The sequence below is a fragment of the Podarcis filfolensis genome (genome assembly GCF_964270895.1).
Source record: "Podarcis filfolensis genome assembly, chromosome: 17".
NCBI lineage: Eukaryota > Metazoa > Chordata > Lepidosauria > Squamata > Lacertidae > Podarcis > Podarcis filfolensis.
Window position 1 is genome coordinate 14,144,942 of NC_139621.1, and position 16,015 is coordinate 14,160,956.

The window sequence follows — 16,015 nt, forward strand, 5'->3', positions numbered from 1 at the left end:
GTGCGCTGCTCTGGTTTGCCAGAAGCGGCTTGGTCATGCTGGCCACATGACCCGGAAGCTGTCTGCGGACAAACGTCGGCTCCCTCGGCCAATAAAGCGAGATGAGCGCCGCAACCCCAGAGTCGGTCATGACTGGACCAAATGGTCAGGGGTCCCTTTACCTTTACCTATGCCCCAAATAAACTTCAGAGCACAAGTCTATGAGTTCAGTGGGGCTTATTCCTACGTATGCATACATACCATTGCAGTTTCAAGTTAAATTTGACAGTGGCCTGATTTGCACATCCTGGCAAGGCCAGGGTGTGCCAGGACCATGTGGGCTCCTGGAGATGGGCTTGCAGCTCTGCTGCTTCTCCTGCATCTTTTTAACCCCACACTGCGCTGAGTTAAGCCAAGGTTCGGCTTAGTATATCATCTAAACCCAGAATGGTGGTGAAACTGTCTCCTCATTAGCCGTGAGCTGCAGAGAGATCTAAATAGGATTAAAAAAACTTTGGGTATAGAACAAAAAAGGCAGATTTTGAAATGCAGTTGTATACAGAGGCTGAACAAGCTACTGTGAAAATGCGTTAACTTTTGTTGGAATTTGAAACACAAGAAGAACAAGTTAACCATGAGCTGTAGCCACAGTTTGTTCTCAGCTTAAATATGAGCTGCGTTGGAGCAAAGCCCTTGTACCTGTCCTGTTAAGCCATAATTCTGCAACCTGTGAACGAGGCCAGTTTGAAGAACAAAAACTGCAGAAGGATGTTGTTGTGTGCTGAGGAGTCTGTTTCCACAAAGCAAGACACTCCTCGTTCACAATCGGGCGTAGCATTAAGCATTAAGAATGCCAAGTAGCTTGGATCTTCATAGCCTGAACTGGCTTGTGGGGTTTCACTTATTTATAGCATATCCCTCCCCATGTCCTCAGTCTGGTCTTTGTGCAAGAGCCAGAAGTGCATGTAGCTGACAGTGTGAACACAGACGTTTTGCTTATTTGTTAACACTGTTATTTGTACAATGTGGACTGTGCAAACATCTGCGGTCATGCAGAAAGCATAATTTGATCTTGTGCTGAGAGTGAGGCAAGTGCAGGGACAACTGTGGGATGAAGTTGCTAGCCTCCATGCCCCGAGATGTGTTTGTGTGCGCGCAAAATGTCAATTGAATGAGCATCTGCCCACATTCAAAAGCACTGTTTGTTCATGCTTTCCTAGCATGTCTACTGTATATCCCAACAAAAATGAGTTCTATAAGTATATTTTGGCAATCTGTTGCAACCCAATTGTTAATTTTACCAACCCATGGCTACCTCTTGAATAAGTTCAATCTCAAATTGACCACAGAAATCTGGGATCACTCGGGGTCTTTCAGAAGAGGTCAAGTGAGGACAACAGCTCAAAGATTATTTACGCCATCTGCTGGCAAAATACATCCTTTCCCAAGAGGGCATTGTTTCACATCCAAGAATCACTATTATTAATAATAACAACAACAATATTTTAAATCGAGTTTCTTGTTTGAAATTCAGGGTATTTTAAAAAAAGACTGTAATGTTTGCAGTTCAGATGAGAGGCTATGCTTCTTTCAATATGAAAACAAGCATGTCTCATATAGATTTATATTGGAATACTATATCATGTGTGATTTTCTCTTGAAACATTTCTGTGTCTCAGTTCAGGAGCTCTTTGTTACATGCAGACAACACGGGGGACGGAAATTAAGATCTTTCAAAGGCTGTCAGGATGAAGCTGGCAAACGGTTCTTAAATAATATTGGATATGCTATTTTCATCCTCCGATCCATCATCGCAGGGTGCGCTCATTCAATTAGCACATTCTTTGCATTTTTCTTTCTCTTTGTTTCCTGAGACTGTATTGCAGGTTCTCCACGAACATCTCTTTGTGTGTTTTAAAATCTTTCCTGCCTTTGTGTATTTAAACTCATGTGCTTTCTTATTTGCTTTTCGTTGTAGATCTTTCCAAGGGCAAGACCTGTGGAGTCCATCGATGGGAAGGGCAAGTAGCACACTTTTACAGGGTTCTTGCAAGTGGAAGAGATTTGAAAATATACCGCCAGTTGCGCATTCAAGGCAAAAACTATTATTTTAGCCCTGAATCTACAACTTCGTAATTCATTAGGGAAAGTAGTTTCAGTGAATGAAAAGGGAGTTTTGGTGTGCTAGTTTACAGGATCAACATACACTGTGAGTCATGGCACTTCATTCCAGAGAAGTCTCATTTGAGTCAGTGACTAAAGACGTTTCTTTTGCCAGAACTGCAAATTTAAGCTGCAGTGTTGAGTTCAATTAATCTTGAATTCTGAAGTAAAGGGGAAGTATCTGTAACCACAGTGAACTGCAGCCTAGGCTAAATGGGAGTGATTGATACGATGAGGTCTAAAGTCATTCCTTTGACTTAGATTATTGAACCCTTCTCAAGTTCTAGTTCTTGCACAAATTCCTAGACTCGCTTCTGAATTTTAGAAATGTAAACAACTATATAACCAAATCCTATTCATGATTACATGTGTGGTGTAGTGGTTAGAGAGCTGGACTAGGACCTGGGAGAGCCGGGTTCGAATCCTCACTCAGCCGTGAAACCCAATCTTGGTTCTTCCTGCTCTCAGCCTAACCTACACCACAGGGTTGTTGTGGGGATTAAATGAGGAGTCGGAAGAACCTTGACCTCCTTGGAGAAAAAGACAGGATATAAATGCAGTAAATAATACATAATTTATCCCAAGTTAATGCACATAGGATTGTCTTTCCTATGCAGTTTTCTAATCCTGAATAAATGGATTTTAAAAAGGTAAAGGGACCCCTGACCGTTAGGTCCAGTTGTGACAGACTCTGGGGTTGCGGCGCTCATCTCGCTTTATTGGCCGAGGGAGCCGGCGTACAGCTTCCGGGTCATGTGGCCAGCATGACTAAGCCGCTTCTGGCGAACCAGAGCAGCGCATGGAAACGCCATTTACCTTCCCACCAGAGCGGTACCTATTTATCTACTTGCATTTTGACGTGCTTTTGAACTGCTAGGTTGACAGGAGCAGCAACCGAGCAACGGGAGCTCACCCCGTCGCGGGGATTCGAACCACCGACCTTCTGATCAGCAAGTCCTAGGCTCTGTGGTTTAACCCACCCGCGTCCCAAATGGATTTTACTCATTGTGAATTTCAGCTCCTATTCATTATTACAGAATGATGAATTCAGTTTCTATTGCAGGTTTACATGGGATTCCCAGCAGTCTTTTTACAGGTCTTTCATTCCTGCTTTGCAGCCATTGGTAGTGGTGCCTGGCTCAATATATTTTGATGTCTGAGGCAAAGAGCAAGTTTATGCCACCTCCCCACTGCTGGTTGAACATAAAGAAGCCAAGTGGACTGGCAGCAGAATCTGTTTTTCAACGCTGGTTATCATACAGGTTCTTCAGCTTCATCTGAGTGCAGCAGGCTTCCCTAGGGAGTGCAGGCAATGTGGCACATAGATCTCTGTTCTCCAACACTTCTTCACACTCCCCACCTCTCCCTTCCAAGTTCTCCAGCTGCCATCAACCCCAGCATCATGGTCAATGGTCCAGGATGATGGGAGTTGGGTTCAAAGAATATCTGGAGGTTTCCCATCCTTACTGTAAGGGCTGGTGCTTATATTCTATTTTGGAAGCTGTTCTACTTGTTTGTCCATGTTATAAATTGGTGTCTGAAATGGGGGCACGTGGGAGCTTCTGCTGAGACTAGGAAAAAATGCATCTTGTGATTCCCCACCTTCCCCGTTATGGAAAAAGCTGTAGTAGAACATTTGTGTGAGCGCTTACAGGAATTTGCTGCTGGCTGAGATAACACTTGCAACTAACTCTAAGGCCTTGTTGTTGCTCTGCTTGAACTTAGGCCCACACACCATATACTCTCCTCTTTCTTTCTTTCTTTTAAAAGCAGCTTAGAGAACCTGCAAGTTTCAGCAAAAAAAGTCAAGATGAGCTGTAGAGGCTGCTTGAAAATTTATAGTTTCTTTCTTTCTTTTTGTACAAATAATAATTTTATTGAAAGTTTTTTAGCATACTAAAGACTAAAATTCAAACGCATTTATAAGAAAACAAAAATACACCTAAAAAGAAAAATAATAAAGAATACACACACACACACACACACACACACAGTATTCTTCTTCTTCTTTGGCGATCACTCATAGCCGAGTAAGATTGTCTTCCATGAACACGGTTTTAACAATGAGTCCGTAAATGACTGTGGAGGCCAATTCTGGATCCACACGTCCTTCCACAGTGGGGACATTGGATTCCGGGTGGGAGTTGATACGGTGTGGATTTGCCAAGCGTGCCTTCCTCTTAGCATGTTTCTCTCTCTATATATATATAGAAAAGAGAGAAGAATAAGAGTAGCTAAAAAGACCCTTTATCACATTTATATTGAGCCTATCATATAATTTATCCACACCTTAGACTCCCCCATCTCTCACCCTATTTCTTGTTTATTTTCTAAGTAAGCACCTCATGCCCTTCTGCAACTAGGCATTCTAGAGAACCGACAGTGTGGCCGTCTGTTTTTCAGACAAGGTCCTTTGCCACCGCTGACTTTCGAATCAAGGCATCCCTGATAAGCTGGAACCTCGTTTAAAAAACGGAGATAAGGAAAGATTTGTTAAAGGTGTGGAACATTTTAACAACTGTAGAAATGGTAGCTTTGGAAGTAAAAAAAAGAGAGAGATAGAATATATTAAAATGACCAAAATAATATAAGGATCAAAAAACTGGCAATTCCTATGTTAGCAAAACTGCGGGTTAATTTTAGGTAGTACACTAAAATATAATCTTGGGTAGTGTAAAGCAGTGGCTGAAAGTTGCCTTGATTCTGCCCCACAGGAAGATAACCCTTCTGGAAACAAAACAATGCTGCCACTATTTTCTGTCTCCCCTTTCCCCCACCTCAACAGACCAGACATTAAGCAGCCTTGACTATCTATCTATCTGGAGAGTATTGGGAGAAGCAGATAGCTCCTTGTCCCTCAGGAACTTAAACAGATTACTCCTCTTTAGATGGATTACACTTGCCGATTGCTAAAGCGCCTCAAGTTTCTAATACAATACAGTTTATACCTATTACAGTCAAGAATTAGCTGTATTTGCTATTTTGGGACAGCTACATCACTGCGCGTGTTCTGAAGAGGGTTTGCTCACGAGAGTTGCCATAACACGATCCAAAGGTAAACAGCATCCAAATCCAGTCTCATTTAGGGCTCTTTAGCCAGCAAGGTCTTCTTATGAACTGGGCCTTGATTCCAGAACCTATATTTTATGCTAGAAAGTGCTGGGGCAGGAAAATGAATCATACAGGAAGCCTCCGAGCATGCACAGGGTGCTTCCTGCCCGCTGCCCAACAACCACAACCCACTGCCACACAATTGAAACTAGAGGAATCAGTGGCGTAGCGTGGGTTGTCAGCACCCGGGGCAAGGCAAGTAATTTGCACCCTCTAACCCGTGGATTTGCGCCCCCTAACCCGTGGATTTGTGCCCCCTAAACCTAACCCCCAGATGTTGCGCCCGGTGCGGCCGGCCCCCCCTGCACCCCCCACGCTACGCCACTGAGAGGAATAACTCAAAAGGTGTGATCTTTGAGAGACGTTTGGGCCCCATAACCTTTCTTTTTAGAAACCGACCACCAGATCATTGATAATATTTGCAGGACGCTGGAAGAAGCATATTTATTTTATTAAACATACATCCTGTCTTTCCTCCTGGGAGATGGTATACCTGTTATTTCTATCATTTCCCTTTTATTCTCACAACAACCTTATAAGGTAGGCCAAGGCGAGCAACAGGGACTGACTCGCAGCTGCTACTGAGCTTTATTAGGGCAGAGGCAGAATTTGAAGCTGGACTTATATTGTTACCCCTCAGAAACTTTCAAGGAAGCCCAAATTATTATTATTACTGCTGAAATTGGATCAGCTTAGACCTCTGTGACATAGAGATCTAAAGACACAATACTTCTATGACTGTTGCATCTCATAAAGAACATTACACTACACATTGTTTGAACTTCCCGCCCAAGTACTTTTTCTTTCTAGCGAGGGCATTTTCCTTCCCTCCCAAAGGAGTTGCTCCTTAGTGTTTGACTAAAAACAGCTGTTTAAATAGCACTGCAGCAAACATTTCATTCTCAGTGTCACTTAAATATTAATTAGTAACTGCTGAACTACAATGTTGCATGCATATATATATATATATCTATACACACACACACTTTCCACTTTCTTATTCAAAAGAAAAGATCTTTGTCTCCCATTAAAAAAAACACACGCAAATCCCAGCCAAGGGAAACTCCAGCCGCTTTGCCTCATCCCGCAAGTGGCCACCCCCCATCTCTCCCCCCCCCCCGCCCCACAATAGCTGGGGGCTAAAATGGTTGTAGACATTGGATACATTCCAGCAGATTTAATCCGGTTTTTATTGTCAGAGCTCAGCCCTTCACTCCGGGGATCGCTCCCTCCTTCCTCCTTCGCCGCCCCTCCGTTTGCAGCGACCTGTTCCCGGGAGGCGCGCCATTGCGCGCGGGGAGCCCCTCTCCGCCTCCCTTGCGCTCCTCTCTTGCGCGCGGGGTTCTCCTTGGGAAAAGGGGGAGGAAAGGGAAAGAAAGAAAAAGAAATCCGGGCTGGCGGCGTTTTTCTGATTGGCTCAGCCTGCCTCTTCCCTTCCCTTTTTTTCCTCCTCTTTTTTTTGGCCCGGTGTGGCGAGCGTGCGCGCGCGCACGCGTGTGTGTCCGGGCTGGGAACGGGCGGCAGGGCGCATGCTCTGGGTGGCTCTCCGGAGTCCGGGCTGCTGGGGGCTCCGTCTAAGAAGGCAGCGAGCAGGAGAGGCAGACAAGGAAGGAGGAGGCGCAGGAGGAGGAGGGAGGAGGAGGAGAAAATCAGAAATAAAGAGCCCGCGTCCGTCCGCCATGGGCTCCCCTCTGCTGCGCGCATTCTACGCTTCTTCATGAAGTAGAGCCGCAGGGGTGGGGGCGGGCAGAGCAGAGGACCCCCCCGGGCCCCCAGGCATGGCCAGTTCGGTGAGTACATGCAGCACCCCCTTCCTGATCCTCTCCTCTCTTTTTTTCTCCCTCCTCCTCCTCCTCCTCCTCGCAGCGCTGCTGCTGCTGCTGCCCAGACGCCGTTTAGGGCTTGCCAATTAGGTTGGTGGCGGGGGAATTTTTCCTTTCCTCCCCCCTTTCCCCTTTCCCCTCGGCTTCCTCTCTTTCCTTGCACACCCCCGTCCCCCCTCCCCTCCACCCCACCTCCTCCAGCTCTTTCTGTGCAATTGCACGAAGCTGCCGGGCGCGCGCATGCACGCACACACACACCCGCGCGCACCGTGGAGGCGGATAATAATCCAGCCATATTTCTGCACCAGCAGCAGCAGCAGCAGCAAGCAAGCAGGCGAGCGAGCGAGCCAGGCTGCTGCCGCCGCCGTTGCAAGCAGCCATCCGCCGGGGGAGCCGTGAGTACCGGGCAGGCGACTGGCTCGCTGCTCCCGAAGGCGCCTCTCAGGATGGTGCGTTCGCCCCGGCGTGGCTCTCTCTCTGACAGCCGGCGGCACCCCACCCCGGGCACTCCCCCTTCCCCCCCCCCCTGCATGCAACCAGGCGTGTGTGTGTGTGTGTGTGTGTTTGCAATATTTAGGTGGAAGCGTCCCCCCTCTCTCCTTTTTATTTGCATTACTTAAATCACCGCGCCGCCTCCTCCTCCTCTTCGTTTCCCCCTTTTCCGATTGTTCTGCTCTTATTCTGGATGCGAGCTCTAGCCTCGCTGGGCAATGCACACATTTTTTAAATGTGCAACCGGAATGCAAAGCAGAATGCCATCTCCACTGTGAATGCAAAGAGGGAGCCCGACACAGGATGGTGATTGTTAGGTTTTATATATATATATATATAATACGGTCAGGATGAATTTCCTCCGAGAGAGAGATCCAGGCTCCCCTTCCTATTATTTCCTTACCCATTCAATCCCCAGCCCTTGTCTTGCTGGCTACATTCCGTTACAATTCCAGCTGTTCCAGCTGTGGCGATGCCTTCCGAAAGGTTGCACCCACCTTAAGTGGACAAGCTGTTTTCTTTGTGTGTGTTTTCTTCTTGCCCTCTTTCATTTTCCCCTGGGAAAGCTTGAAATCTGCAAGAGTTGGGGTGTGGGGGTGTGGTGGATCCTTGTTTTCCCTCTCCTGCTCATTGTTATGTATGTGTCTCCCTCTCTTTCTCTCTAGTGTGCTGTTCAGGTGAAACTGGAGCTGGGGCACCGAGCCCAGGTGAGGAAGAAACCCACCGTGGAGGGTTTTACCCATGATTGGATGGTGTTCGTCAGAGGACCGGAGCATAGCAACATTCAGCACTTTGTGGAGAAAGTCGTCTTTCACTTGCATGACAGCTTCCCGAGGCCAAAAAGAGGTAGGGCTTCGGGCACAAAGGTGTCTTGATAAATCCCCTTTTAATGTGTTTGCATAGGGGGGGAGGCAAAAGAAACAATCACCTTTCGAACTCTTGACTTTCCTTGCGTGTTCTGGGGTGGTCAAAGGAGCACAGCCAGGGCTGGAGCTTTTGCAGAGAAGGATTTCCTGATGGAAAAGGACCCTCAGGTGCAACAAGGGAGAGAGAGACTCTCTTTATAATCTCTTGGATTTTGAAGTTTACAGCTGATGGGCTTCCTGTGTTTTCAGGCAGGGAAACAATGCCAGACTTGAGCTTTCCTGTGAAGCGACTGGCACCTGGTCTTTCTCTATCAATGTGATTTATTCCTGTCCCTTGCTTGGTTGTTGCTGCAATGATCTTTAATCTCTGCTGCCCGTGACTGCAGTTTCATTGGGCAAAGGTTGTGTTCAGTTTGGAAGGCTGTAGTCTCCCCCCCCTTGTTGTTCTCATTAACAGTGTTTATGGTTTCTACCCCTCATTGGAAGGCATAATTTTGATTAAGGCTGTTTGTTTATTGCTGTCTCTTCCTTCCTTCGCCACCTTTTGTACATTTTAGATTTTGTTATTGAAAAGTAAATATACCTATGAAAATTGAGGGAAGAATGACCTAAAAGTGTGGGATGTTACAAGTTCTGAGATGAATATGTGCTTAGCTCCTATTTCTATCTTTGCCTTTCGGGTTGTGGTCTTGGCTTTGTGTGGTCATTAGAATATACTTAAATGAAATATTCTAAATGCTTAAGTGGTGCTAACATTCAAATGGGATGAGACTGATATTTCCTTTTATTTTCAGAGGTTTAGGAAGCCTTTGTTTCCAGTTCTGTTTTCTTTTACCTCCGAGCTGTTGTCTTGGCTGTTTTAGTTGGATTAGTGGAGGTAACAGTACAAACACAATAAGGGACTTTGTTTGTGAACAGGTTTGTTTATCTAAGAAAACTAGGTGGTTAGTAGTTATCTCCTGTCTGATCTGTAATCTTTATTGGCATCTAGAACTCCTGCAAACTCTTAAAATAGCGTCCTAATGAATCTATTCTGCTTAGAGCTGTTTTGAGAACACTGAAAACACAGAAGTACTAAAAAAGGAGAAAGGAGAGAACATGTTAAGCCTTTATATAAAGCAACTTTGAACGTACCTTTTTATGCTTCCCAGACACCAAATAGTATAAGGTGTCTCCTCCCCAATCCCCTCCAGCTTAATTTCTCTTTGAAAACTTGCAAAGTTGTTGAATATTATTTTGCTCGCTTCTCCTCTTTTCTTGTACAGTTCCAGGTTCATTTCTGCTATTCTGTTGGTCTTGGGGTTTTTTTTTTTCCGTTGTCCGATAGCTTTTCTATACCCTTATTTTCCTTTGTTATTGCTGTTTCAAAATATCCATGTGGAAGAGTCACTCCCCTTGTGTTCTCTTTATCGCTCCACCCCTACCAATGTGTGCATAAAAATGTATTTCAAGGGGATGTTGGGATTCAATAAGAGGGAGTTTATTTTCCTTTCTGCGCCGTAAAAGAAGTGAGGCACTGAACCGATGGCAGCAAGTTGCTTGACTTTTCTCCTTTATGGGATAATCCTGGGCGCTTTTACCCTTTTAAAATAAGTGGGACTTGCTTCTAAATAAATACTTGTAAGATTGCAGCCTTAATCTTAAAGCTAATTTTTGTGTTCTGTCACAAACCACCGCCACCTCTCTGCTTGGGTTTCCTCGGCTTAATTATTATTTTTTGTCCAGCCTGAGGGAAGTTGCATCTCCAGCGCAGACGTAGGGATTGTTGCTAGGTGTGGAGTGTGTCATGTTTGCGAAGAGATGCAAGCCTGCTGCTGGCGGCAGAAAGTTCTTGGATGTCTACTTGGTGCTGCTGAGCCTCCTTTTTTTGTTTCCTTCCCTGCAGGCATTGTTCGAAGATGCTTGTGTAATGCTGATTTGGTGGTTATTATTATTATTATTTGCGTGTGATTTTTTCCATGTGACAATTGCTAGGAAAAATGCCAGCTCACATAGCCTGGAAGAGGACTCAGTCATATTGTAATTACGCATGACTCAGAACATAAGAGAACTGTTCTCTATTCACTGGGGATATGTAACAGAGAGTTAAAGCTGTACTAAATGTGCCACTCACCTGCGCAGTTGGCTTCAGCTTTTGTGGCCTAACAAAACTAATGAGATGCCAGAAAGATTTCTGGCCATGTCTGACCTCTTATGAGTCAAAGGGCAGAGGATGGGTGCTCTCAAGTGATCCTTCCAATTTGTTTTAGCAACCCAGCATTTAGTTCCTGTTAAAACCAGTGCCTAAAATGTCCTTTATGAGAGAAAGAGGTTTACCTTTATTTTTGTGATTGTATGAAACTGATTTGTGAAAGCAGCTCACATTGTATCCTTGACTACTAGAAACACTCCTCTGTTGCACTTTGAATATTTACAGTAAAATATGAGACTACATTTCTCTATGAAAATATTACTGATCATTGGACTGTAACTTGTGCATTTTGCCCTTTGCAATACTGAATTTGCTATTTACCTCTTGACTCAAAACAACTTGGTGGTAGGATTTGTTTTGTTTTTGAGAGGGTATGAAATATTGCTATATAGAGACTTGGCGCTTCTGAATTCTCCAACTCCTCCCCAAGAGTTATACCTTCCTGGTGGTGTGCTGCTGCATCAGTAATCCTGTACTTGATGTGTCTGTTCAGCTGAAAAATCATTGGTATCAATTTATCATTTGTGGGGCCTATAGTTATTCTGGGTTCAGTTTGGCATTTGTTTTTTGGACAACGGGAACTCTCTTATACAATACTGTGAAAGAATTGCATGCATTTCCTTTATGTAAAGAAAAAAAGAGGTGTTTCTGTAAGAGATTACTTCTACTTACATGTTTAAGGGTTATGTTAGATAGTATTTCTCAAGCACTTCCTAGCTCATACTTCAAAGCATTCTGGGATGCATCAGAACCACACGACTGCTTTTGCTCTGTCTTCAGGAAAGGCATATATTTTACTTTCCTATTGTGCAGTAGATCGTAATATCACTAGTGTTATGTTCCCTTAGCATCAAAAGACATTGTAAGTCTTGTGGGGAATCTTATAAATGTGCAACTTATTACAGATTGTGATTGAATGAATCTTTTGTTTACACTTGTTGTCTGCCTCTTACGGATGCACTGCTGTTATAATTGGTTTGCAATCTTGATTCTGTTGAAGAAAATTGAGAGGCTTCGTCTTGCATGAACGGAAGAGTTTGTTTGCTGCTGCACATAATGGTATATACTGGCAAATGGAAGAGGATCCGCGTTCCCTGTTACTTTGTGTGTGTGTTTTGTGAGGGTGATAATATGAATTAGCAAAGTGGTCGCTTTGGTTTGTCTTCGCAACAGGAAGAGAACCACTTATGATGTCCCTAGAAAAGTAGGAATAACCCTTAAAGCCCGTCTTATTCATAAAACGACGTTGCTGAAAGATGAGGTTGTTTAATACCTATTTGGCAGACATGCTTAAGGTTGCCATTAGTGTATCTTTTTGCTTGTTTAACAGGAAGCATGTAGCAACTCTTCATCTTGAACATAAAGTGCACAGTGGCTTTTTGAAAATTTATACTGGCTGGTTTTGTATGATTGTCTTTTAAAACATCCATTAGTATTTAATGAAGTCTAGGTTTGCTGTAGACTTTCTGAGCTGTACCACGGGACAAAGTGTACTTCATTAATGTAAATGGTGTTAAATAGAATAGAGGGGAATCTCTCTACCCAAGAAACCGCTTTTGCTTTGTACCTTGTTTCTTCATCTTGCAGAGTTGGTTCTCCCCCTCCTCTGTCCATAAAACAAATAGATCAAGCACTGGGAATATTTCTGTTTACAGGTGCCAAATCTTAAGAATAAAAACATCTTGGATTGTTTAAAACATACAGTTTTATGGTATGATCTCAAGGCACATAAGGCTACCACCTTGCTGAAGCTAACAGGTTTTGGTCTAGCCAGTACCTGCTTGGGAACCAAAACGCTGTTGCATTTGCTCAGTGGAGCTTCCTTTTATTATTTTATTTTTTATATATATTATAAATAATAATAAAAATTTATATACGACTTGATTTTTTTTAAAAAAAACAAACAAACCTCGAAGCAGTTTACAAACAGAATCAAACAATTTATTAGTAATAGCAAAACATCCAAGAAATTAAAGCAAACAAACTAAAAATGCATCAGCATTCTAGATACAGTATCTGGGTAGGCTTGTCTAAACAAAAATGTTTTTAGCAGGTGCCGAAAAGAGTTCAGTGAAGGTGCTTGCCTTCGCTATAAATAGGTAGGGGGATCTAAAGTTTAGCTGCCACCACACTAAAGGCTCGATTTCTTACAGATGTGGAACAGGTATAATGTGGTGTTTGTAATGGTATCAGTTCCGCAGATTGAAGGGGCCGAAAGGACATACAGTATATGGCAAAGAGGGGTAAATTCCCCCACCTCTCCTCTCTAATCCCCTCTGCTTCCTCAGAATCTGCCCTAGAGAGGTTGGGGATTCTCTGGTCATATTTTGGGTGTGCAAGAGGAGAGGAAGGGGAAGTCCTGTTGTGCAAGTGGGAGGCCACTTGCAGAGTGTTGGCTAGCACCCAAAATGCAGAAAATAGCAGCCACTTGGTGCTCACTGGGTGTCGCTCGATGTGCCAGCTCCACAATTCTAGGGATGCTCACGTGCTGTGTTAGAAACTCAGGTATATAAGATAGGCACCAAACAGCACCTTGAATCTGGGTTGCAGTTGCCACAACGGAATGTCTGGTGCCAGGGATTTGGACTAAATTATCCTTGGTATCCCTGACACCACTGCAGTTCTGTGATCTTAACTACAGTGATACCTTGGGTTACATACGCTTCAGGTTACATACGCTTCAGGTTATAGATTCCACTAACCCAGAAATAGTGCTTCAGGTTAAGAACTTTGCTTCAGGATGAGAACAGAAATCGTGCTCCTGCGGCATGGCAGCAGCAGGAGGCCCCATTAGCTGAAGTGGTGCTTCAGGCTAAGCACAATTTCAGGTTAAGTACGGACCACCGGAACGAATTAAGTACTTAACCCGAGGTACCACTGTACATTGCTTGACTGTAGCTTGCTCTTACAACAATTCATTTGTCCCAGGATGCAGGAAGGAGAAACGCACACAAAATGGAAATGGAATTAACTACGGACCAAGGCAGAGATTTTAAAACTGTGGTCCCCTTCCTGGCACCCATAAATCTCCATGGAGTCACAATTGGACCCATGGCAGTAGCAAAACACACCTGGCACCTGGCTAATTTTGAACACTGCTGGCATGGGGGCAGCTCTGAAAGGGTGATGTTAAATGTACTTGTTTGCGTGTATACACGAACCCTTGGAACCAAACCCCTGGGTAAGATGCAGTTGTACTATATAACATTTCTACTTGTGGCGACTCCCTTCGCAATTAAGAACCGTGCTGCCTGAGTGTTGCTAAATCCAAGGGCTATGTCCCTGTCACCATGATGTTGGCGTGGCACCAAGTTTCACCACTGGTGCCTGCAGTTTCTGTTTTGGTATTTGATTTGGCATGATGGGTTGTTGCTTCTGTAGGTCTGGGGTGGTGTGTTGTGAACACAGCTGGCATTGTTCCTCGCTATTGTTAGGCTTATTTAACATGAAACTGCTGATATAAGACCAGAGGGCAGGATTCAGCTAAATAATGGTGTGAACACAAGGATTATCACAGTGCACTGGGACTTTGCCCTGTTGGTGGTGCCCTGGGCCATCCCCAAATCAGCTCCAGAGGATTGGGGAACCCACCAAACAGATTTAGGGGAGGGTGGGAGAAGAGGGCAGGACATTCTGTTGTACAAGGACAAATTCAGGCACTGATGGGACCTTAACCATAGTGCTACGTTGAATGCAACCTAAAGAATACAGCTGCTCCTCGCCCCCTTTGTTAATGGCGGCAGACTTATACTCTTGCGTTTGAGATACCAAAGTCTAGTACATCACTTTTTTGCATGAGAAAACACTCGTGTGAGGGTTGTTCCACGTAAACCCTGAACCTAGGAGTAGGGAAACCCCATAGAGGCTTTTGTTTCAGTTAAGTGGTAAGCAAGTTTTTTAAAATAAACAAGCTAAAAAGGAAAATATCTGGTCCTCCAGATGTTTCTGGACTCCAGCTCTCATCAGGTGTGGCCAGGATAGTTGAGGATGGTGGCAGTTGCAATTCAACAGTATCTAGAAGACCACAGTTTCCCCACTCCTGCTGTGAATGTGTAAAGTCAGACTCCAAGAAATGCAAATTCATGCATTGTACAGCTGAACTCACTAGGGAGTCAAGTGTGGCTGCAACTTTTTGCATGCTTGGCACGATGGGTGGAACAGCCTTCTGACAATCTTTGTTGAAATGCAAACTTTACTGGCTCATTTACGACATGACACCAAACCATAATTTGTAGTAATCTTTATCTAAAACCTACACCTTCTAAGCTTACAGGCAAATAGAGTGCCAGGCAGGGAGAAGTAATTTGGCAATCCCTTTTCTACAGTGCAAAGGCCATATTTTGATTTGTTAATTCAGGAGTTACGCTGAATCAAAGTTAAATTTATTTAACCAGGTTTTGTTATGTTTGTCTGTTTCTAGCCTGGTTGCACATCACGCTAAGCCAAAGCATCGCTTAGTCTGAACACTCAGACTCTAGGAAAGGAGATTGTGGCTATTTAGCTTCTCCAGAGTAACTATGAACTGTAACCAAGGTTTCTCCTATGGATTATATGGTTTCTCATGGATTATATGGGAGAGCTAAACTATGAGCCCAGGTTCAGATGACAAACTAGGTGAAACCATCGCTTGGTGTGTATTATTATTTATCCTCTTCCACTTGTATCCCAAGGCGATATACAAAATATAATAAAAGCAGCACAAAACGTAACAGAATATTGTTTTAAAAGCAATATGAAGTACACACCTATGGCAGAGCCTTAGTCATACATCTGAGAAAGCTTGTTGGAAGAAAAATACCTTCAGTTATTTCCAAAAAGTGTAGCTAGTAGGCGCAGGATGATCAGGGAGAGGACCAAAGAAGATGCAATTTCTTTTCTGAGATCCAGCCCACTTACCTCTGTGTCGTGGTTTCAGCTTGATAAAACATTTGAACAAGGCCACTGTTTTGTTTTGCTTTAATATAATTTTTATTAGTTTTTTTAACATACCATTTTCAACAGTAATTAAACATACTTTTACGTCTTATTCATATTTTTGACTTCCATCAATCCTGTCTGAAAATTTTCCAATCTAATCTCTCAGTATGCATTTCTTATCTTCCCTATTACATTTCAAACTCATAACCAATATCTCTTATCTTTTTCTACTTTGTGACACTTCGTATATTTCTCCTTACAAAACTTCTTGTAGTCCTACTAGCGTAATTTCTTGATTACAGTTGCTCTTCAAATAATTCATATGCTTCTTCCAATCTTCTGTAAATCTCTGGTCCCGCAGGTTTCGAATCCTTCCTGTCATTTTTAATTTTGTTTTTAAGTTGTATTCATTCAATTTGTTTTTATTATTGCTAGTTAGCCGCCCTGAGCCCGGCCTTGGCTGGGGAGGGCGG

General features: G+C 43.8%; 2 protein-coding genes across 5 annotated transcripts in view; one reads left to right on the forward strand and one right to left on the reverse strand.

The window, feature by feature from the left end:
• ACER2 (alkaline ceramidase 2) overlaps positions 1 to 16,015 on the reverse strand; it is a 529,013-nt gene that overhangs the window by 159,684 nt on the left and 353,314 nt on the right. The window lies entirely within an intron of this gene.
• The window catches only part of MLLT3 (MLLT3 super elongation complex subunit), a 148,798-nt gene that overhangs the window by 20,759 nt on the left and 112,024 nt on the right, over positions 1 to 16,015 (forward strand). Inside the window, exons 3-4 of one of the 3 annotated variants that reach the window (XM_083593485.1) lie at positions 1,958 to 2,000; positions 8,234 to 8,414. In XM_083593485.1, coding sequence (XP_083449611.1) covers positions 1,992 to 2,000; positions 8,234 to 8,414 — 190 coding nt within the window. In that variant the 5' untranslated portion in view covers positions 1,958 to 1,991. Of the gene's footprint in view, positions 1 to 1,957; positions 2,001 to 5,608; positions 7,044 to 7,257; positions 7,526 to 8,233; positions 8,415 to 16,015 lie in introns of those variants that run through there. The other 2 variants (XM_083593484.1, XM_083593486.1) reach the window with 2 other exon arrangements.